General features: G+C 39.2%; 1 protein-coding gene across 2 annotated transcripts in view; it reads left to right on the top strand.

The window, feature by feature from the left end:
• Nucleotides 1-25,199, top strand: part of OSTF1 (osteoclast stimulating factor 1) — a 51,910-nt gene that overhangs the window by 15,763 nt on the left and 10,948 nt on the right. For both annotated transcript variants that reach the window (XM_007450988.1, XM_007450987.1), the window contains exons 2-7: nt 8,411-8,457; nt 14,481-14,531; nt 17,540-17,603; nt 19,494-19,547; nt 21,201-21,308; nt 22,423-22,472. In XM_007450988.1, coding sequence (XP_007451050.1) covers nt 8,411-8,457; nt 14,481-14,531; nt 17,540-17,603; nt 19,494-19,547; nt 21,201-21,308; nt 22,423-22,472 — 374 coding nt within the window. The remainder of the gene's footprint in view (nt 1-8,410; nt 8,458-14,480; nt 14,532-17,539; nt 17,604-19,493; nt 19,548-21,200; nt 21,309-22,422; nt 22,473-25,199) is intronic.

Here is a 25,199-nt window from a genome sequence, read left to right as displayed (position 1 = left end):
GTGGGATCTTCCCGGACCAGGGCACGAACCCGTGTCCCCTGCATTGGCAGGCGGACTCTCAACCACTGCGCCACCAGGGAAGCCCCCCATTGAATTTTTTAATAGCCACTAAGGGATATAATATTAGATGCTATGCTTTGTTTGCCTAACAAAAGCATTTCAGTTTCTCTGTGGGGATCTTGTAAATGATAAATTATCTAGTATGCAGGATACATAGGGTATATATATAATATAGGATATATATATCTAATATACAGGATATATATATAATATAGGGTTTTGATAAGGCCATCTTGCCAGTGAAGATAAAAACTCAAGGAATAAGGAATAAGGTAAAAATTTATAGTAATTAATAAAAGCTAACACTTATGGGCACATACAACATCTCAGGAACTACACTCAGTACTTTACATATATAAATTTGTTTAAACCCATTTAATCCCAGTGTGCCGGCATTAAAAGCTCAGATCTTTTGGAGCCACATCCAGAGTGTTTAGAGCATGAGCCCTGGAGCCAGACAGCATGGGTTTAAACCTCATCTCTGCCGCTTCCTAGCTGTGTAGACCTGAACTAGTTACCCCCTCTAACCTCAGTTTCCTCAGCTGTAAAATAGTCTTAATAAGGTATTTATGTCCCAGGATTGTTTTGAGGATTAAAAGAGTTGCTGCAAGTCAGCACTTTGCATGGTGTCTGGTCCATGGTAAGTGTCCCATAAATGTGAGCTTAAATGGGTCATTCCCTTTTAGATTAGAGGTTCCAGTGTTAGGGAATTTTCTATTTCAATCTTGGGTGTATGGACTCATTTCCCATAGGACGAGGCCAAGCCCCAGACTGCTTGCGGGGCCAGTGAGAGGCAGGCCCAACAGCTCCTCAGCCTGTGACATATGCTTCTTTGGTCTGACTTGTCCTTCACAGGAAAAGGGGGACCATGGGATAGAGGGCAGCCGACTTTTTCTGTAAAGGTACAAATAGTAAATATTTTAGGCTTTGTGGGCCACAGATGGTCTCTGTTATAACCACTCATCCCTGCTGTTGGAATGGGGAAGCAGCTGTAGAGGATACACAAATATTGGCTCCGTTCCAGAAAACCTTTATATATGGACACTGCAGTTTGAATTTCAGATAATTTTCATATGTCATGAAATATTTTTTCAATCCTCCCTCCCCCACTCCCTCCCAACCATTTAAAAATGTAAAGCCATTCTTTTTTTTTTTTTTTAATCTTTATTGGAGTATAATTGCTTCAGAATACTCTGTTAGTTTCTGTTGTACAACAAAGTGAATCAGCCATATGCATACACATGTCCCCATTCTTAATGCTTAGCTCACAGGTTGTACAGAAACAGGCGTTGCTGTCATGAGTCAGCCCTCAGACTCATCTTGCCCTTTTGCAAAAGGTGCTGTGGGCTTTTTTCTTTAAATTCCAAGGACTGAAATAAATAGTTTTCTTCCATTCTTCCCCCCGGTCTCCTTGTCAAACTGACTCTGGAAGCAGGGTGTCTAGAGATGAAGGGTTTTACGGGCCATTGCTCTTTTGTCTAATTTTTAACCAGTCAAGACATGGTTGGCAGTGAGCTTGTCTTTTGAAATTTTGAACCCTGCTCTTAGGGACTTCTGTGTTATACCGCAGAGAAGAAATAAAAATAACCAGCAGATATGGCCCCTCAAGATGTGAAAGTAACCAACTTTGCCAAAAGGCACTGCAAAGTATAAAGCAAAGGAAAAAATGGATAAGAAAGGCACACTGTTAATAAACAGAACCCTCTTGTCAGAAAACACACTGGCTACTGTTTTTAATGAGTCTGCCATTCCTGCAGCTGCAATCAAGACACGTTTCAAATTCTTTAGTGTTTTTTTTTTCCCCCTTTGGATTGCATAGGGTGGAAGCAGGGAAGAGGTGGTACTGGAGTAAGGAGAGATGAAAACATTACGTTCATAGTCTTTTTTGTTAGTTATAGCCTTTAAAGGTATATGCAAATAGAGTTCATTGGATGTGATTTAATTCATCCAAGAATATAAGTATGAGGGAAGAAACTTATTCTTTACATTGGAAACTCTTGGACATTGCTCTACTCACATGATGATTTTCTTTGCAAGAAAAACATTTTATTTTTCTAGAGCACTGGGCTTTTGTGGACTGACAAATAGAGATTGTCACCCTGAAGCCTGTTCTGAGCTGACCACCTCATTTATGGGCGTTGGAATCCACAAAGCCCAGGGGAGCCCCGTGTTGGCCTAACAGAGCACAGCTGTTTCCTTTCACCCCAGCAATAGAAATGATGACCTTGACTCTTGGATACTATCACATAGACTCCTTCTTTTTTGTTTTTGAGCAGAAAACATCCTGTTTCATCATGCTTGTTTAATAGAATAAATTAAATATGCCTCGTAGAAATAACATTAATACTTTTACTTACCCTGAGGCACATTTTTTCATACCCACAGGATATAAATTAAGATTAATACTCCCTGCATTTGCTTAGATAAATGTGAGAAATATATGTACATAGTAAATTCTTATTTTTCTATAATTTTTCCTTGTTCAAATAATTCTCTTCCTCATCTTTCATTTTGATTGGTTATAATTATCTAAAATTGGTTATAATATCCTCTTTTGGGGGTGATGGGAGAATATTATATTTTATATGCTAGCTGAATTTTGAGATTCATAAAGTAGTAGAATATTACCCATTCTTTAGAGTCCTGTAGCAAATTTCTAACTTGATCAGATAGTCTAGAGCAGTGGCATTCAAACTTTTTTTGACCTTGACCTCCAATAAGAAATATATATGTTTTACTTAATGACCTGGTATATTCAAAAATACACACACACACACACACACACACACACGAGCATAGGGGTACACAGAAGTTTACCTTCCCCTCATATTTCTTCCAAAGTCTGCCATTCAGCTTTGCATGACTGACCAAATGATGGAATGCCTACTTCAGTGTCAGTTTTGGCACACCAAGACTTGTACTTGAACAAGGATTGTAGATTGCATAGGTATCCCTTATGCCATGCCAGCAATGCAAACAAGGCATGCCATTTGGATTTACTGTTCTCTTAATATTCCCTTTGAAAGATAGGTACATACTCTAAATGTAACTTAATTCAAATGGCCTCTTTGTACTTTATATATGAAAATTCTCTCAGTCAACTGAAAGTATAAATGTACATTTTTTTATTGGAGAATAAAATATTGTGATAATTAATGATGATTGTGAGGCTATGAATTTTATATGTCCAAATGTTATTATATAAATAGTAAAAATCATAGGTGTGGATTGACAGTGTTGAGAGAATACAGTCCCTAATAATTTGGGGGAAACAATTGTCTCCTTTGTGGGATTGCTTTCAATGAAATTGCATCACCAGCATTGAGCAAATCTTCAAGCCCAGGAGATGAAGAGGAGGTAAGTCTGGACCTCAGGCAGTTTCTATTAGGGAGGAAGGACATCTTACTAACTTGGTGGCAAAATCATCATCAGAAACAGCTACACTGGCAGAATTAGCACCATAATATCTTGCTTTTACACAGACCTCATTTTAGAGAGAACATTTATTTAGTTTTGCAGAAGTTTTATCAGGCTGCAGTTGACAGTGCTGAGGAATTATGGTTCCTGCCCTTTTATGTCAAACTTTAAATATGGGTCTACCAGGATTTTTAATATTAAAATTGTAATCATAATTAATTTTTGAATAAAATTTCAGATTTATTCTTCTTTCCCAGTAGTTCATTCTGTAAAGGCAACATTTAGCTTTGGCAAATGTTGATTTTAATATTTGGCCATTTGGCATTATGCCAAAGTGTGTATTTGGTAAATTTCTAAAATAAACATTCATTTCTGCATCCATCTGTCCAGTCCTCCTAGCGAAACAAAAGTTTCACAAAGCCATAATTATTTCTATTATTTACAGTGTACTCTGGTCTTTTCTGTTTTATTTAATATTTTTTAAAGCCACTAAATTAGTTTTACCATCTACTAATATGTCATGATCTAGAGTTTAAAAATGTTGAGACTCACTGTACTCTGGGGATAGTGACATTGTCTGGGAGGGGTCATTTTTGTATGCAATATAAGGATGGTTTTCTTCCTCAGAAATGCATTTAAGATCTCAAAGACATGTTAAGACATAAAAAATGAATTAATGCTACTGCCAAGTAACTTTCTATAGTGGTTGTACCAGTTTACACACCTACTGGTAATGTCTGAGAATTTCAGTTGTTCCATATCCTTCTAAACACTTAGCGTTGTCAGTGTTTTGGGGTTTAACTATCATAGTGGGTGTGTAGTAGTTATCATAGCCATTTTAAATGAAGTCCAACTAAAATGCCTCATGCCTCCCAACATTTTTCAGCAGAATGTAAATGAAATAGTCAATCTGTTACAGATGACTAAGTTCTGATGTTTTGAATAGTCATTCTTCTTGCCATTTATGGTATGTCTATCCATTGTGGTGAGCAGTCTGCTTTTAATGCTGTCATAGTGGCTCACTCTCGAAGCTTTTCCTCCACTCTTCCACCAGCAGAGAATAAAGTAGATTAGAAATTGTATGTTTGAGTTTGTAAAAGCCCCAGGTCCTTCTACGTGCTACTTCAGGGCCTCAGTGCTGCAACAATACATATTCTTTTTGCAGACCTCAGAAACAGCAAATTCTCTTACTCGTTGCCTGTTCGAGACCCCATCCCAGACCCCTTTCCCTCTTATCAGCCTCAACTGCTATGGACAAAGATTAGTTTATTGAAGTAGGGGGTGAGGGGAGGTTGGGAGGTGGTAGTAGGGGAAGCAGTCAGCCTAACTCCAGAGGAAAATAGTGTTTGGCTGATGACTAGTGGACTCATCCTTTCACTACAGGGTCTAGGTGGGGTTGCAAAGAAAAGAGAAGGGTGTGCCTGGCAAGGTGAGGAGCCAGCTGCTGTTGGTGTCATAGGAATTTGCTTATCTTGCTTATGTTAGGAGGCCAGCCCTGCTGAAATCCTTAACACCATTCACATGCTAGTTCATGTTTATGAGAGTCACTGTCACGTAAAGCATCAGGCAAAAGATTGGGGCTGTTTCCAGTCTTAATTCAGGGCGAATTCCAGGGTTACTTCAGGTAATTCATGCCATCTTCTCAGTTCCACTTTCTCCCTTCATTGTATGTAACCAGACTTCTATGAGAAAATGATCAAGATGGAGGGTATCTGAAGAAGGCATCTAATTTAGCCGCTCTGCGTATACAAGAACACAACTATTTTACGTTGTGAATCTGCCTTCATTAAATATGTTTGGAATTGATCAGCGCCTGCTCTTGATGACTTATTAAGATGTTTTTTTTTGTTTGTTTGTGTTTTGGATGTTTGCAAGGACAATACTATAGAAACACAGAGTACCCTGATTTTTTCCCTTTCGTACTTTGTGTAAACCTGTGCTATAGAATATTGCACACAGTTGAATTAAATATGATGTAAAAATGATCAGTGAATTAAGTATTATTAATTACTATTCTCTTGAGAGGCCATATCCAGGGTTGAAAGTCATCTGTTTTGCTTCTTTATGCTATTCTTTCATAACCTCTGCCTCCTTCTTTGTATTCTTTCATTTCTACTTGACTCAGCTTTGAGAATGGAATAAATTAAGGCCTAAAACTTTTATAATATATGAGTTAAAAGGGACCCACAAGGGGCTAATGTCTCAACCTTAATTGATAAAAAGGATCGTGTATGTGAAAGTGTTTTCTACAGCATTACATAGAGAGAGTGTTCCCTCGTATAATGGCCTAGAGGGTTGCCTGATGTTCTCTGTTTAGTATAAATCAAGATGCAAATAAATCTCCAACTTCCTCTTAAGTTGTGAACTTTTTAAGTAAGACAATCACAAAAGATAGTTACAAAAATCAGCGGCTTAGTCACACTCCAAGTTTTCTTTTTCCAGGTTTTAACATTTATACTGAATTTTATCTAAGCTCGTTAAGTTGACATTGGATCTTGTTTCCAAAATCATACATAGCCTGTCTCATCCCTGCCCTTCCCTCAAAGGAGCAAGAAAATTCTGTCATTATTGAGTTTGGTCACGAGTGGATGCTTCCTTGTGTAACTTCTCTTTGGAAAGTTTGAAGTAATCAAGATAGTTAATCTCTCCTCTCAGAGAGACAGGTCAGCAGAAAATATTTCTCCTGGCAGCTCGTCCTTCCATTTAATGTTTCCTTTCTTAGGCCTAAGGGTGTGGGGTAAAAAACAAACTCCAAACAAAAAAGAGTTTTCACTTTTGCTTCTAGAAGTGGCACTAGAATTCAGATCGCAAAAATAATGTTTTCTTGCAGCCACACTAAGTAACGGGATTTGAGCGGCTCTTCTATATTAGGGCATTTAGAAGAAAGAATGATTCCCACCCCTCTATACCCGCAGTGAAAGTATCTTTATTGTTTTCATTGATAATAAAAGTAACACACTCAGTGTAATAAATTTAAACAATGCGTGTAAAGTAGAATGTGAAGATTCCCATAATTGGTGTTTTCACTCAAGATGTTTGTGTGCTGTCAACATAAATAGATGGTACTTGGCATACTGTTCTATAACGTGTTGTTGGTTTTTTTTTTTCCACTGAATATTTTGCAGGCTTTTTGCTACATCGGTGTCTGTGGGTATGTCTGCAGCATTCTTTTTAAATGACTTTATCATAAGGTTGAATCAGAGTTGATTTACATAGTCCCTTCTTAATGGACATCATGTCATTTCTCATTTTCTGATGTTCTAAATTTGTGTCATTCAGTATGCTAGCCACCAGCCACTTGTGGCAATTTAACCTTATTCAAATTAAATAATGTGTAAAAATCAGTTCCTCAGTAGCCATATTTCAAGTGCTCAGTAGCTATATGTGAGTAGCACAGATGTAGAGCTTTTCCATCATTGCATAAAGTTGTATTGGACAGTGCTGTTCTAAACTACTGGTTTTCAGACTTTTTTTTTGAGTACATGTTTCCATTCCTTTATTCATCCATTCTTCATTCATTCAATAAATAATTATTAAGGGCTTACTATATGTCAGGCACTGTGCTAGGTACTTGGATATATCATTCATAAAACAAAACACCTACCCTCATAATGCTTACCATTCTATCAGCAAAAGGTTTTGACTACTCCCAGTAAATGTATTTATAAGTTGTATATGTATTCTATCATGCTGTTATAGTTTATTTATTAAATATTTATCTATTTATTTATGGTTGCATCAGGTCTTAGCTGCAGCATGCAACTAAGATTTTTTTCATTGCGGCACTCGCGCTCTTCATTGCGGTGCGTGGGCTTCTCTCTAGTTGTGGCGCACGGGCCCCAGAGCTCGTGGGCTCAGTAGTTGTGGCATGCGGGCATAGTTGCCCCGCGATATGTGGGATCTTAGTTCCCCGACCAGAGATAGAACCTGCATCCCCTGCATTAGAAGGTGGATTCTTAACCACTGGACTACCAGGGAAGTCCCAATCATGTTGTTGTATTTTAAAACATGTTAAAATAGGAATGAAAATGAATAAGATAAAAATGTACATAATTTCTGAAGTAGTCTTCCTGTGTCCCACCTTGGGGACCACTGTTCTGAATAATGCCCTTGGACTAGGTGGTCATCTCTAAAGTTTCTTCCAGTACTGAAATTGAACTGTTATCCCATTTTAAGTAGGTAGTTCTTCTATTTTGATATGTGTAGGCTTTTTGTGACACTGTTTGAATTTGCTCTTATACTTACATATTTATTTAGCAAGCATTTATTAAGTTCGTACTATATGTCAGGTAGATGCTAGGAGATTGAACAAGTCAGGGTTCCTGCCCTCAAATGAGACAGGCCAGCAAATCAGTTATTCTGATACCAGGTGTTATGGAAATGCAGCAAAGGGACATAGAAAGAGAGAGACGGTTTGGCAGAATGGACAGCTCTCATGAACATGACTCATTTTGGGATAGTTATTGAACTCTGTTGTGGGACTTAATGGAATCACAGATTTCTCCAACAGGTACACTTTTTCTCCCTCATATTTTCTTTTCTCTTGGAAAATATAAAATCCTAACCCATTAATTTAAGAATATTCAACTACTGCTGATTGTCCCATTAAGTATCTCTTTATGTTAAACTCTCACCTTTCTGTTTTTAAACTTAGATCTTAGGGTTGGAGAGGTTCTACATAGGACAGAAGCTAAGTACAAATAATTAGGTAGCTCCTGTTGTTTGAGAGGGGGAAGGTATGTGTTTATTCATACTTTCATTTAACAAATATTTTAAAAATACCTCCTATGCAGAAAAAACACTTAATTCCAAAATAAATTCCTCACAGGGGCTTTTAGTTAAGGAATTCTGAAGAATATAAAGGAAAATACTGTTTACAGCAAATTTAGAAATGAAAGAATCGATCATGTGTTTTTTCTTTCCTTTCTTTCAGGGCAAGTTAAAGTGTTCAGAGCTCTTTATACGTTTGAACCCAGAACTGTAAGTATTCAGTTTTTCACTTTCAAATTGACATAAAAATCAAAAGTGATTTCATTTAGATACTTCCTCTGTCCTGAATGGTCATCAGCTGCTTCAACCCTTCATTTGACTAAGGACAGAGTCCCCTGCGGTCCAGCCCCCTTTCTAGTCCTGCTGCCCTCCGCTCCTTCTCCTCTGTGGACCATTCCAGTGTGGATTCGGTGCACTGTATAACTCATCTCTGAACTCTTTGTAGACTCATGGCTCTGCACCTCTCTAAGCTTTAATCACACACTTCCTCTTCCATAAAGACTTTTTGATCACCCCAGGGAGGAGTGGGATGTCTCTCCCGCCTCTGAACTTCTGCACTTGGCCTTGCAGTCCTGCTCACCAGCACAGTGTCTAGGGTGCAGAACACAGAGGTTTGGAGCTTACAGTAGCTTTCAGGACACGCTCTGCCTCTTTTAGCAGCTGTGTGACCTGGTAAATTCAGAAATTACCTAACCTCTGTGCCTCAGTGTACTCATCTGTAAAGTGAAAATAATAATAATCTCATAGGGTTTTAGTGAGAATTAAGTGAGATTGTATAAAGCTGCTGTTACTGTTAAGGAGTCATTGTTACTATTAGAAGGAGTAGTGGTTGCTATATTCATAGACTCTTAACACATACTTTTGATTGGTTGATGTATTGATTACTTTAATTCACCTCCAGTTCTTTTCCAGGATGGAGTCTCTCTACTGTTATTTATTTATTTTTGGCTGCGTCAGGTCTTCGTTGCTGCGTGAGGGCTTTCTCTAGTTGAGGCGAGCAAGGGCTACTCTTCGTTGCGGTGCGCGGGCTTTTCATCACGATGGCTTCTCTTGTTTGGGAGCACGGGCTCTAGGCGCGCAGGCTTCAGTAGTTGTGGCACATGGGCTCAGTAGTTGTGGCTCGTGGGCTCTAGAGCACAGGCTCAGTAGTTGTGGCGCACGGGCTCAGTTGCTCCGTGGCATGTAGGATCTTCCTGGACCAGGGATCAAACCCATGTCCCCTGCATTGGCGGGCAGATTCTTAACCACTGCACCACCGGGGACATTCCTCTACTGCTTTTTAAAAGTCTTGGTTATTAATGAATGCACAGGAGAAAATAGACATTTCATGAACTAGGTTTTTTGAATATTCCACATTTAAAATGCTATTTTTAATATCCATGGTCCCAAGGATCCTAGGCTGTAGAGCAATGCTGCTAATTCATCCTGTGTGTGCTGGATGGTCAGTAATGGCTACCTCATGCCCTGCTGCTCCCACACTCTGCTCCTCTCCATCTCCCCTCAATACAGATGTTGAAGGGGAGGTGTCTGGCTGATCAGGTCCCAGGGGACTTCCTGACTGCTTAAGTGCCCATGCTGTACCAGTTGTTCAGTATTTTGAATGTCATCCTAGAACTAGGTTCATCTTAACATTCTTTTCTGAATGAGAATTTCTTTTGGACAAGCTCGGTTTGGTCTTTCTCCCCTGGGCCCAGTGGCCATCTTTTCTAGTAGGATGGGTGTACCCCAGTATATCCTAAACTCACCTAAAAGTCATTGAGACAAAGAAGTTGGAAGGGCTGAGCTGGACTCTGTGAGACCATCGCTGACACGTACAGCACCCCAGAAATACCTGGGTCCAGCTTTTAGCTACTGTACTACTCTCAGAAGATAGGGACAGCAATACCCAACTCGTCTCGGTGATCCACTGGGAAGCTTGTCACTCTTGGTTCTTCCTGTCAATGCATTTCTCTCCTCTGTCATGCATGAAGGCAAGGTAGTCCTGACATCACCCAGCCCTGTTTGGTTCTTATTTCTCACCCAACCCCCAATCCAATAAAGTGTCATATAGAGGCCTGGTAAGACTGGATAGACCAGTGTAAAGTTGCACTGATGGAGAGAGAACAGCATTTCCTGTGTACTGGAGGTATATTGATTTCTGCAAGGAAACCAGCAGGATCCTCCTCTCTATCATGTAACATTTGCTGGACTCCTCTAGGTTTATAGCACTATATGTAGGGGAAGGAGCCCTAGGATGGGATTCCAAAAGCTGAAGTAGGAGCCCAGCCCTACCACTCACTATCTGTGTGATTCGTGGCAAGTTCTTCAACCTCTCTGAGCCTGGCTGTGAGATGGAGATTATACCCATGACTCAGCCCTGCCTTAATGGGCTGTTGTAGGATCAAATGACGTTAAGTATGCTTTGCAAGTATAAGGCACTGCTGTTGATTTTGTTGTATTGCATTATGTTGGGTGGGGAAGAGAGAAACAACAGATATTTTCCACAGCCATTGCCTTTTATCCTGATCATGACACCATGGCAGCCAGTAATGGCTATGCATGACCCTTTTGTATGACAGAAAGCAGAGGTGGTGATGAAGGGCAGGGACTCCAGAATCTGAATGTCACGGTTCAAGTTTAGGGTCTACCATGTACCTGCTGTATGGCCTTGGACAAGTTTCTCATCTATAATGTGATGATAAGAATAGCACCCACCTCACAGTGTTGCTGTGAGATTGTAAGTGTCCAGACCAGTGCCTGGCACATGATAATACTATAAAGTGCTAAATGAAAGCATCTGTGGAGAATATGATTTTTTTTCTTTTTCTTTTTATTAATTCTCAGGGCTCCATGTTGACAAATGTGGAAAATTTCAAAAGGACGTCACGGTCTTTCCAAAATTTTTCATAAAATATATATTTGCATAAACCAACCAAAATTAATGCCTTAAGAATTATATGTTACCAAGAATATATGGAACAGGATATACATTACCAAGTGGGTACTCATCCCTGTAACATCCCAGTGGCCAACAATTTACTTGTTCTGATACCTTGTGGTTCTTCAAGGAGAGAGGAAAAGAAGAATGTGGTTAAAAACCAAAGAACAGACTAGAAATAGACAAGTGCTTACTTGATTGTGTCACTCTTTCCCCATCATAGTCCATGAATACTATGCCAGGAATTTAAAAGTCGATCCTCACTGAACATTTGCATTGTGTCCTGCAAGTGGTTTCTTAATGGAAAGTGTGAATATCGGAGGTACAAATCTATCTGAGTTTTAAAATCATGAAATTACCTTGTCGTTTATATTGCCACCAGCAGTCTGAAGAATTTGGTAAACGACCTCCTCAGCTACATTAGGAAAATCTGCCCCTAGCTTCTTTGGAAGAAGATATTTTAGCGGGGGTAGCATTGTGTGTCTGGGAGCTATTGATTAAAAAGAAAATAAACCTTCAACTCTCTTTTCTGAGGATGAAAACTTAGCGAGACCTTTTTTTACCTGACTGAAATCGACTGCCTTTTGTTGCTCCCTTAGTTGAAAAACAAGTCTGATCTAATAGGTAGCTGAGGCAGGCACCGCTATTGAACAGCAACCATTAATTTAAAATCCGAAACAGCACAAGAAGTTTTGAAATGACTATACTTGGTGACATTTTCCAAATCATGCATTTTACCAAACCACAAAAGAAAAGAATTATTTACAAATACCATATGATTTTAAAATTTGAGGTAAAATTCACATAACACAACATTAACAATTTTTTGTATTTAAAGTGAACAGTGAAGCATTTAGTACAATCACAATGTTGTACAGCTATTACCTCTGTCTAGTTCCAAAATATTTTCACTGTCCCCAAAGAAAACTCTGTACCCATTAAACATTGACTTCCCATTCTTCCAGGCTTTATTCCTTTTTTTGAGGAAGACTAATTACAGAGACTTGTGTATGTTCTTTGTTTTTTAAGTTATGTGTTTGGCACTTTCTCAAAATGTGCCTTTTGTTTCAAGGGTGAATGATCTTATTAAGTGTGAAAATTCAGGCAAACTTGACTTTTGTGATTTTTAGACATGACCACTTCAGGGTAAGCACTGATGGAGGAGGATTGATTGTTAGACATAAGTAGGCAAGGTTAGCTTCTCTTCAAGACACTGAACTCTTTCAAAACTCCAAGAAACTCAGTCACTGCAAAAAAAATGCTAAAATTTCACATATATTCTATTTTCTTTACTTCCTTGCATCCTGCTTCATTCTCCCCACCCATTCCTTACTGTTGTAAGGATGGCTACTCCAGCCCACCAGCTGGTATGCTATGGTGGCAGTGAGTCACCTTTCTGGCCTCTGACAAGTGAGCCAGTTAACAGCAGGGAAGTGCTAAAGTAAACAATTTGTTTCCCTAATCACTTTCTATATCCATAACATATTGGTAGTAATATTGATCATAGATCATCAGGGCATTTTAGAGAAAAATTGAGAAAAGTCTTAGAAGGCTTTACTTTTTTTCTTCCAAATGCCTATTTCCAATAATATTAAAATGTATGTCATTGATCTACATAGGCTCAACTAATTTTGCTTAGATATGCTATGTGTAAGTCTAGTCTCTGTAGATCAAAGTGTAAATTAAGAAATGCTTCAGAAAGTGCTTTTTAGAGGAACTCACATTTTTTAGTTTAATTAATCATCATTTGCTAATTTTTATATTTGAATGCATATTGCATCTAAATATTTATGAATTGTGGTTGCTTAAAGCATGATATAGCTGATATAGTCTTCATCTATATTCACCGGGAAATAGTTATAAAAATAATAGAGATCATCTTTGAAACTCAATAAATGACTGTTGCAGAGTCACATTTACTGCCATAGTCTGCAGCTGAGAGAGATAAACAAAAGGAAAATGAAAGAATGAAAGAATTTGTTTCACTAGCATAATTTTTATTTGTGTGGAGCAGTAACTGGAATCAAATATCAAAACCTTTAAAAAAATTTTTTTCCAACCAGCATTATGAAACTAATATGTGCTCATGATCTTATCCTATGTAAAATTTTGTGCCCTACATTCTTCACTCAGCATGGCAATGTAAACATTTCCCAATATCTGAAACTTGCTCATCAGTAGACATAAATATACATATATATATATTTTGGCCACACCGGGCGGCTTACAGGATCTTAGTTCCCTGTCCAGGGATTGAACCTGGGCCACAGCACTGTAAGCGCTGAGTCCTAACCAGTGGGCCACCAGGGAACTCCCTAGACATTTTATTTACTCATACAGTCATGCTGATAAGTGTTATCTACTGATGGAAAAAAGATATTTAATTAAAGTGTCTGGCTTTATTCAGGGAGTTTGTAGGACATTTGGCTGGTATAAGAGCATGTATTGTCTGTGTAATTAATTAACCCCTTAGAGCTTGATTATGGTCTAGAATGAGTTACTGCTTCATATCTTTCAGCTCTTTAGTCTTTTTTTTTTTTTTTTTTTTTTGTGGCACGCGGGCCTCTCACTGCTGTGGCCTCTCCCGTTGCGGAGGACAGGCTCCAGACGCACAGGCTCAGCGGCCATGGCTCACGGGCCCAGCCGCTCTGTGGCATTTGGGATCGTCCCGGACCGGGCCACGAACCCGTGTCCCCTGCATCGGCAGGCAGACTCTCAACCACTGTGCCACCAGGGAAGCCCTCTTTAGTCTTATTAATGGTTGAATTATGTATTAACTGTTCTCATATATAAGATAGTCATTCTCTCTGAACATGAAGAGTTAAGATAATGGTTTTCTCAAAATAAGTAGAGAGCGATGTTGATATGAAAGTGTTTAAGGATTGAAGGCTAATCATTTAGGAGAGAGCCAAGCTTCTAGCTGTTTTTCATGGTTTTAGTTCTAGACATTTATCCTTTTATGAAAAAATATATATCACCTTCTGAAATTTTTACAATGAAAAAGTTTTATTAATATTCTATTTTGGTATAAAAATGCCTTGCTTTCATTGGGGAAGAAAATAAGGTGTGTGTGTGGGGGGGGAGGAATTCTTATTTCTTATATTCTTTGAAGTTTATCATGGGAAAATTCACATTTCTGTGCATGTGTTAGCTTGTCAATAATGTTATATGGTTTATGTGCAGATTTAAGTATATAAAAACTACGCTGTCTATAAGGATTTTAGAATCTGGAATTTGTATAATTATCATCATCATTGTATTCTAATTCATGAAAAAATCACATGGAGTAAAACTTAATTTTTTTTTTTTTTTTTAGCCAGATGAATTGTACTTTGAAGAAGGTGATATTATCTACATTACTGACATGGTAAGCCCAGCCAATATTTTGTCATACCACGCATGAACTAAAGATGTATAAGACTATTTTGTATAGCTGTAATATTGTACATTACTTACATGTATATCTGTATAGAAATACATATACCCAAGTTCACTCACTGAGCATAATTTGTAATAACGTAAGATTGGAAGTAGCCCTTACTCCATCAATAGGAAAATAGTTGAATAAACTTTGCTGTGTCTACAAACAGAGTATTATGCAGCTACAAAAAGGAGTGAGGAATATCTCTATATGATATTATGGAGTAATTTAAGTGAAAAAAAGCAAGGTGAAAAAAATGTGGATAGTGTGCCTTTACTTATGTAAGTAAGAAAGGGTGAGAGGATATACATATACTTATTTTCCTCAATTTAAAATAAAAAGTCAAAGGAGGAGTCATAAATTTTTATTTTTTATTTATTTTTTTTTTTTGCGGTACGCGGGCCTCTCACTACTGTGGCCTCTCCTGTTGTGGAGCACAGGCTCCCGACGCGCAGGCCCAGCGGCCATGGCTCACGGGCCCAGCCGCTCCGCGGCATGTGGGATCCTCCCGGACCGGGGCACGAACCCGTGTCCCCTGCATCGGCAGGAGGACTCTCAACCACTGCGCCACCAGGGAAGCCCATAAATTTTTAAAAAGTAGTTTCTTCTCTGAAAGGAAAGGGAAAAGGGTAGAGGAAACATAGATGGAATATAGACTTTTTAAAAATTACACCTTGTTTTGGAGATCTGTCTTTGGAATCATGTAAACTTTTGCATAGTTATAAAATTAAATTAAATGATAAAAAGCAATCCCTAAAAATTAAAAGCAGAATGAATCACATGAACTTAGTTGTACCCCAGGTATTTGGCATGACACACAGAGAGGAACTATTCCAAGTGACTTTAAAACTCAGCATTTCAACTGAATATCTCTAGTAGAATAATATGAAGAGCAAAAAGAAATTCTACCCCCAAATAATAAACAGTTTTTAATCATGATGTTGGAAAAGTGTTGGTATTGTTATTCTGAGATTGCTGCATGTGTGTTGCAGTTTAGAGCAAATGAGTCATTAAGTCAATGATGTAGAAAACTAGCAGTTTCAGCCTGCAAGAAAGGATGTACAGATAGATGTAAGATCAATGAAGTTAAGTAGCTCTGCATTTGAATTGGAAGTATGTTGTATATTATCTAAAATAAAATCAACAAAAAGATTTCTGCTCTGTCCTTTGAAAAGGGCAAAAAGAAAAAAAGACCAACCTAATAATAATATGTTATTTCCCATTAAAAGGAACAAAGTTCCTTTGAGAAATGTCTGGTACCAGGTTGGGGGCAGGAAAGGTACAAGATAATCCCAGGACATCTCATTCTTAGAAAGCAAGGAAGCTCCCAGAGACTACTAGGGTCACACTGGAAAGACACAGAACTAAATTGAAGAGGCTGCCACTGGTCAAAGATAGGACAATTTGAGCAATCAGTTAGGGCAACAATCCCAAAGACTGAAACAAATCTACTCTGTTTAAATTCATGAGCTCCTAATGATACTTAAAAACAAAAATCATTGGTCAACCTGAGAGAATGCTAGGGGACCAACTTTTTATTCTCATGACTGTTAAGGAAAAGAATCAGTATTTATTCTGACAACTCTAAAGGAAAAGAATCAGTATTTATTCTGCCTTTCTCCATGAACTTTATCTCTGGGTAACCTGAGAGTTGATGAGGGAAAGTTCGTCTTTAAAGCAATATTCTAGTTATTTAAATGAAGAAGGAATGATAGAATTAGACTGTCACCATTTGCAACCCTTATGAAATAATGGATCCAAATAATGCTCATCAGTGGTTACTAATGTTACAAAAAGAGAGACATTGTGTGTCTCCTGATGGAAGAATCAATGCTACACATGAAATAGTCTTGCTAAAAAATTGAATCTGAATCTAATTAAGCCCCTAGAACTAATGACCGATTTATAGGCAATACAGGGAGCAGAGGAACACATTTTTTTATAACAAGGGATACAACAAGGAAAATCCAGACTCTTCCAAACTCTTCGGAACAAACTAGTTTCTATGAAAAGTCTATTGTGAAGGAGTGAAAAAAAAATGAAGGGGGAAACTATACACTAAAAGAGACTTAAGAGGCAAATCAATCAATCATACTGTGTGGACTTTATTATAAGACATACTGGAAATTTTGAGTATTGTAGATATTTGATGATATTAAGGAATTACTGCTGAACAAATTTTAAGCTAGCAAACAAAATAACACATGATAATGGTGTTATTATTATGGAAAAGTCCTTATCTTTCAGAGATTCGTATTAAAATATTTACAGATAAAAGAATATGATGTCTAGAATTTATTTCAGGATAATCTGAAGGGGAGGGAGGTTGTAGGTGAGGATATGCATGAAACAGTATTGGCCATGAGTAAATAGTTCATGCAGTTAGGAAATGGGTATGTGTAGGTTCCTTATACGGTTCCTTCTACTTTGGTATAGGTTTGAATTTTTCTATGATAAAAAGTTACCAAAAAAGCAAAGGTGAAATAAAGAGTTCTTTAGAAAACCAAATATATGCGTATCTTGAGACTAAGAGAAATTAGACTCTGGACCAAAAAATCCTACAGATAGTCTAAACTAAACATATTTTTTTCCCTTCTCTTTCATATTATCTCTGTTTGATTTGTTTGAATGTGGAGTCTCTATGATGAAGTGTCTTTGATTTTTTGCAGGCAGATGTGTGGTATATTTGTAATTTAATGATAAGGGGAATAGACATCCATAACTAGGGAGTGAGGAAGCTTGATCAGTGTGACCAGGGCTGATGGACATTTGGTAAAGCAGTAACTCTGCATTTGAATTGGAAGTATGTTGTATTTTATGTAAGATAAAACAAAAAGTCAACTGCTCTACCCTTTGAAAAGGCCAAAATGAGGCCAATATGCGCCATATGGTTTTAAAAATGACTGAATGTAAACTGGATTCGGTGACACTTAATTTAACTCTTCTTTCACCAGAGTGATACCAATTGGTGGAAAGGCACCTCCAAAGGCAGGACGGGACTAATCCCAAGCAACTATGGTAAGTATGGCAGCGGTGGCTTTACTTGGGCTGTACTTTGTGTATTTTCAGTTATCTGGTTCCTGAGGCCTTTCTGCTTCCTGCTGTGGCTGAGAAATCAGTGGAGTCATTGCCAGCCTAGGGCATTTTCTACTGTGGACCTCCTCTTAATAGAGTGGTCATGGATGCTGGATGTACTTGAACTTGACTCCTTGGCTTAAGAAAATGCATTGTAACATTCTTGAAAGAACCTAAGGTTTCCAGGGAAGTACTTATGGTTTTACTTTATTCAACGCTTAGAACATTTTTCTTTTTCTTTTCTTTCTTCTTTGTTTGTTTTTAGACTAGCCCCCCTTTCTTTTGTGATGAAGTAACCTTGCCTTGTTATAGTAATTAATGTTTGGGGCAGTGATGTTCATTAAATGAACATTAGGGCAGTTTGAGGCGCTTGAGCAGTGAGACGTGGGCCCTGCCTTGAAGCCACTTCTAGTTGGAAGGGGGACAAGGCAGACTTTCGTAGAAATCAGCAGAGTAAAGTAAAAAGTGCACAGGATTGATAAACAAAGGTCCTGGGGTTTAATCCTTCTTCCATTTCTAACAACAAGGGACCTTAGTTAGGGCACTTAACTGCTGCCCCTGGGACCGTTTCTCCATCTGTATAACGAGAGGGTTTGATTTAAATCATTTCTAAGGTTCCTTTGGACTTTAGCCTTAGATACATCCTTAGACCAATAGGGCTGACATCAGGCACCAGTTCCAAACACTGGAAGGGGACTTAGAAATTTCAAGGAAGGCAATTCAAAGCTCCTAGGGGAGGGGAGGGGAGGAGGTGGAGGGGAGGGGAGAAAGGGCGGGGAGGGAAATGAGTGAGACCTGGGGCTCAACACATGGGCCCCACTTACCTGGTCTAAGGGCCATATCATTCTGGATTTTAAAAGACTTTAAGCATTTCTACACTCCTCTAACCTTTGAAATCCCAAATAAACAACTTCTCCAGCTGGTCATAGACTGAGGGTGCAAAATGTTTCTCATTTGCTAGATCCCTGGTAGCCAAGGGAGTATCTAGTTACAGCCCTTTGTGGTGGGAGGGGTGGGTGTGAAGTCTCATTTGAACAACAGTCTTCGTGTGGTCACTCCTACTGATTCTAGGACAGCAGTGAATACACCTTCCTTAGCGGCAGGTAGGTATGCTGATTGCCCGTTCTGAATATAGAAAGCAAAATATTTCTCCTTTACCTCACCCTTCATAGCCACACACACAAGGGAGACAGTTATTTTCAGCCATCTTCAAAGCAGGGTGTTTTTTTTTTTTTTTTCTTTTGTGGTATGCGGGCCTCTCACTGTTGTGGCCTCTCCCGTTGCAGAGCACAGGCTCTGGATGTGCAGGCTCGGCAGCCATGGCTCACGGGCCCAGCCGCTCCGCGGCATGTGGGATCCTCCCAGACCGGGGCATGAACCTGTGTCCCCTGCATCGTCAGGCGGGCTCTCAACCACTGCGCCACCAGGGAAGCCCTAGGGTGTTTTTATAGAATGTAAAAACGAACCTCAAATGCTTTCTTTTGCAGTTTTCCTGACTAAATTTGTTGGTGAAATATTTGAGCAAACTGGTAGGCAGACCTTGGATCTGTTTGTTTCTATTTATACTTCCAGTTAATTGCTATGTTTGTTTCTGTTTATACTCGCAGTTAATTGCTGTGTTATTGTCTTAGCTTGGCTTCTTTTGACACATAATTCAGCTTCTTTCAAAGCACAAAACATCACTTTTGATTTTCTGCCATTTTTTAAAACTCCTAAGGGAAGCTGTATGGTGGAAGGTCCTGGCACTTCTGAAGCTGGGACACTGAATTGGCTTCAGGGAATCCTTTGGGTGGCCCTCTCAACATTGATTTGCACCTTTTTTTTTCCATCTAGTGGCTGAGCAGGCAGAATCCATTGACAATCCATTGCATGAAGCTGCAAAAAGAGGTAGGTCTGATTCTTTTTGATTGAGATAAACAGTACAGTAAAACACAGACATATTAATTATGTAGTTTGATGACTTTTAACAAATGCATTTACCTGTGTAACCAACACCCAGATCAAGATCCAGAACATTTCTATCATCCCAGAAAGTTCCCTTCCCAGTTAAATCCTTGCCTCCCCCAGAGGCAATCTCTGTTCTGGCCTTTCACTCTACAGAAATGTGTGATTTTAATTTTTAAAATGTCAGTCAACAAATAACTTTTGAGTCTTACCTGCCCTGTGCTTAGTTGCAAGCGGAAAGTCATGCTCTGTGACTCGCAGAGCTCAAAGTCTGGCAGGGGAGAAATGTGTATCGCAGATCATTACAAGATGGTGTGATAAGTATAGCGGTTGAAGTGTGTTTCAGTTAAACAGGCTATAGAGGCCAGAATGAGTAACAGGAGGGCAGAGGGTGGGGGCTTCTCAGCGGTCCAGCACCTGGGAGAGTGTTGGTATATTGCAAGTATGAATGGTGAGGATGGAGTTGGGGAGGAAGGAAGCACCAGGGATGGGGCTTGTACGTGGGGCTTTGTCCCGTAGATCAGTGGCTCTCCACAGAGGGCAATTCCTCTCTGCAAACCCTGGGACATTTGGCAGTATCTGGAGGCATTTTTTTGTTTGTTTGTTTGTTTGTTTTCTGGCGGTACGTGGGCCTCTCACTGTTGTGGCCTCTCCCGTTGTGGAGCACAGGCTCCGGACGCGCAGGCTCAGCGGCCATGGCTCACGGGCCCAGCCGCTCCGCGGCATGTGGAATCTTCCCGGACCAGGGCACGAACCCGTGTCCCCTGCATAGGCAGGCGGACTCTCAACCACTGCGCCACCAGGGAAGCCCTCTGGAGGCATTTCGACTGTCATAACTGGGGGGATGCTGGCACCTTTTGCATAGAGGCTGGGGATGTTGCTAAACATCGTGCAGTGCAGCCCCCATAACAAAGAACCCTCCAGCGCCAGATGTCCGTAGGGCCGCTGTTGAGAGACCCTGCTGTAGATCATGGGGAATTTTTTATAAGGCCACAGTAAGCTCTCTTTCATTTAATTGTAGATATTTCTGAAATCTGAATGTGCAAAAGGAAATTATTGGTTTAGGATTGTGCATAAGTAGAACTACTAAATTGACATTTAAAAAATTTTTTGTAAACTAGATATTTAGGGCATTAGCCAGAGGATATTAAATTAATAGTTATACTTTAACATATAAGAGCAGCAGCTTTGAGTAGGTTATTTAGTTTTTCTTTTCTTGTAGGAACTGAAAATGTATTTTAAATATGAATATGAGTAGTGTCTGCTTGTTCTTAGGTTTGACATTTTTCCCCAAAGTTCCAGGATTTCACAAAGGAAAAAAAAGTTTTTTTTACAGAGTAAAAATACCTTAAATGGACCCATTTAGGCAACTCTTCCCATTAACCTACCATTAAAAATTGATGTTAATGCTTTCCATTAATAAACTGGAAGTCAAAATGTACTATAGAGAATGCGTTATGGGGCAGGTTTTAATTTCAGACTTGCTCATTAATCCTTTGCAAATGCGAATTTATGCAGGATGAAATTGATTGAAAAGCAAAACAAAAGAACTAAAAACTTTTTTCATGTGTTTTTATAAATGTAAAATGTTTTCAGGCAACTTGAGTTGGTTGAGAGAGTGTTTGGACAACCGAGTAGGTGTTAATGGCTTGGACAAAGCTGGAAGCACCGCCCTGTACTGGGCTTGTCACGGGGGTCACAAAGGTATTACATTTTGTTATCATAAATATCTGTGCTACTGAAAATGTGCTTCATCTAGGGGAGCCAGAGTTACACAAATGAAAAAAAATATTGGTTATTCTTTTTAAATTTTTCAGAATGTCAGCCAAAAGCCCAGTCACTGGAAGCTCTGTAAAACAGTAGGTAGAATGTGATTGGTCAGCCTCACTACACGGACCTTTTCACTTGAAAGAGTGGAAGCTTCCTTTCCTCTCTCAGACTTGCAAAGGTTACAGGAAAACAACAGTAATATAAAAACAAACTCCACTGTCTAATCTCGCAGAAGAAAGGACCAGAATTGATTCCTCTGACTTAGTTTTTCCCAGGAAGCTTTTTTTTTTTTTTTTTTTTTCCGGTACGCGGGCCTCTCACTGTTGTGGTCTCTCCCATTGCGGAGCACAAGCTCCGAACGCGCAGGCTCAGCGGCCATGGCTCACAGGCACAGCCGCTCCGCAGCATCTGGGATCTTCCTGGACTGGGGCACGAACCTGTGTCCCCTGCATCAGCAGGCAGACTCTCAACCACTGCGCCACCAGGGAAGCCCTCCCAGGAAGCTTTTATGATTTACATTCTAAGTTTAAGATTTAGGAAAGAGACAGCATTTGCTTGAGTTAGTGATTCAGTTGATAACTTCCTCTGTTATAATCAATAATAATGACAAATGGAATTTCTAGATGTATTTCAGCCTGGCCGAGAACCTACCACACCCTCTCTCTTTCTCCCTCTCTCTACAACACACGGAAAATGATCCCAACAGTAATGAGAAACAAAGAATCCAACAAATTAAATAGCATGGCCAAAGGAAAATTTAAACACAAATTAGTGGTATGAATATTAAGTGCCACAGCAAATGTAAAAATATTCCTATCATAGATGTCATGTGAAAATACAAAAGCCAAAATATTTGAAAAAAATTTTCCCTAAGTAATTCTACCTTTTAGTCTTAGGTCTTCTGTTTACATAAATGTTGAAAACTTTGTTATAACGATTTTCTTGATGATTCTTCTAAAAAGAATCCTCTCTTTTAAAATTATTATGCCGAGTCTTGTCAGACTTTTAGTCTCATTCTTTAAAAAGATCTTTTCTATTTGAATTTCAGATATAGTGGAAATGCTATTTACTCAACCAAACATTGAACTGAACCAACAGGTGAGATTGCTTACGCAGAAGTCATTTAACCCACCTACCTTGCTCTCCTGGTACAGCTTATTTGTGTGTAAAAGCCTATCTTGGTGTCTTGGAACTCACCTTTTCCCATTTATTATTTTTCATAAAACTTTTAATCAAAATACAACAAGCACATAGTTAAAAAAATTATGATTACATTAAAGTCCAAATTGCATAAAGCCCCAAATTCCTGCCATACTCCTCCTCGTATATCACTTTCAGCTTTTAGTGCTTTCCTCTTACCTTCATGTTACTAAGGAATATGCTTGTGGAGCTGTCTCATAATTCATCATCTTCATAAAGTATTTTGGTATCCTATCTGGTAGGTGAAGGTTTACACTTGTCAACCGCCCAGCTGTCATCTTCCAGCACCCAGCGCCCAATCTTTCCTCCTTCGGTCCTCCTAATGTATCATACATAGCATAGTTTTTGGTTATATTACTATATAATGCTTATGGTATTATGGCTATTTAAATATCATTCACTGCTTGTGTAACTTTTTTGTTTCTGTATTTATTGACTTTTATTTAGTACTTTTTTTGTGTATTTTTTTTTGTATTTCACTAAACCTCTACACTGTTTTATACTCTCTTGATATACTTTTCTAAATTGTATAAGATAATTGCTTTCTTTTTTTCTTCCTGGAATCATACTGAAGCCTTCCATCTTCATTCTCTAATTGGAGCAACTTGGTCTCTACTGCCCTTTGCTGTCTTCCTGGGAAACGCTTCACCTCTCTCCTGTGTTGTGTCCTCACTTTTCTGGATCCTCTGTCTTCCATTTCTTGAAGAATACCTTCAAGTAAATTACTGAGAAAGGGGAACTTGGGCTTGATTATTTTGCTGATAGAATTCTGGGTTGAAAATGACTTCCCTCAGAATTTTGCAGGCATGGCTCCATGGTATTCTAGTTTCCAGGGTTGCTTTTGAGAGGTTTGATGCCTTTTTGAGTCCCATTCTTTGTGTATTAACTGCTTTTTCCCTTTTTCATCTGGCCGTGCTGCAAGGCTTATAGGATCTTAGTTCCCTGACCAGGGATTGAACCCAGGCCCCTGGGCCCTTAGCAGTGAAAGTGCAGAGTCCTAACCACTGGGCAGCCAGGAAATTCCCTGCGTTTTCTCATAATTAGAATTTTACTCTATCCGTGGTATTCCAAACTTTCACAATGATGTGTTTTTAGAATGGGTCTTTGCCTGAAAATGGTAGTGAACTCTTTCAGCCTGGAAAAATATCTTGTATTATTTCTTATATATTTTTATCTGACTGTTTCCTTTGCTCTTTGGTTGTGGAATGCCCATTAGTAGCTATGTTGGACCTCTCAGATTTAGCCTCTAATTTTCTTAGTTTTCCTCATAGGTTTTCTCATCTTTATGTTTTATTTTGGTCACCTTTTTAATTCCCCAGAGCACTGTATTAGATCTCTGTTGCTGTGTAACAAATTGCCACATATTTAGCAGCTTAAAAGTATACCCATTTACCTTATGCTTTCTGTAGGTGAGAATTCTGGGTGGCTTAGCTGGGTTTTCTGCTCAGGGTCTCACAGATTGGAATCAAGGTATTGGCTGGAGTGGGGTTCTCATCTGGAGCTTGAGTCCTATTCCAAGTTCATTCATGTTGCTGGGAGAATTGTGTTTCTTGCACCTATGGTACTGAGGCCCTCAACTTTTAGAGACCACCCCTCGTGATGGATAGTTCACAACATGGCTGTTTGCTTTCTTCCTCAAGGCCAGCAGGAGATTGTGTTGCTGGTGCTATGCCTTTCCTTATAAGGGCCCACCTGACTAGGTCAGGTCCACCCAGGGTAATATCTTTTAATGAACTTAACATCAACTGATTAGAAATTATGGGCATGGTATCCTGTTATATTCACTGGTCTCACCCACTCTCAAGGGGAGGAAATTATACAGGGAGGTGTATCCCAGGGGGCAGGGAGCTTGAGGGCTGTCTTAGAATTCTTTCTACCATAAGCTCCTCCTTTTACTCTTATTTTTACTTTTACATAGCATCTTTTTCTCATTTCCTAACATAATGTCATATTATATCTCTGATACATTAATTATATACATATTTTAAAACATTTTCTGCTATTCACTACATTGTGTCTTTTTCCTCTGAGATCCATTAGCTTTGTTTTGATCTTTCTTCAGATATTGGAGGCTGTCCTCAAATATATAGTACCTTTGTCTGTCCGTTCATGTTTGAGTGTGACTGAAAGCTCTGTGTGCTTGTGGGGCTTATTGACTGGTGGTTTCCTCTGTAGGGTAAAGTGGTGAGGTCCTGGATGTTCTGCTGGCTTATACCCAGATGCCAGTTAAAATATTCCCTTCCTCCCCTGCATTGGGACTGTTCAGCTCTCCCAGAGAAGTATTCTCCAGCCTCCTCCCTGGGCGTAGATGCTAGACTGTACACACTGGGGCACTGGGGTAGGTAAAGGCATCTGGGAGAGGGGTCTTACTGCTCAGTTTGTAAGTTTTTCAGCTAGCCCCCTGCTTTTAGTTCCTAGCCTAATTGCCACCTTCTCTTGTGCCTGCAAGTTCCATGAGCTTGGAAGCTATCTGGTTAATTTCTCAACAGGGTAATTCTACCATCTGTACTGGGTCATCTGGCAGCAGGGAGAAAGGAAGGTGATCTGGGGTTCTGGGGTTCTAATTACTCCTGAGAAACACTTTCACCCAGTACTCTTGGTTTCACTCCCATGCCTCATTCCTGC

Source organism: Lipotes vexillifer, unplaced genomic scaffold (assembly GCF_000442215.2).
Source record: "Lipotes vexillifer unplaced genomic scaffold, Lipotes_vexillifer_v1.1 scaffold204, whole genome shotgun sequence".
Taxonomy (NCBI): Eukaryota; Metazoa; Chordata; class Mammalia; order Artiodactyla; family Lipotidae; genus Lipotes; species Lipotes vexillifer.
This window is presented reverse-complemented; position numbering and strand designations above follow the sequence as displayed.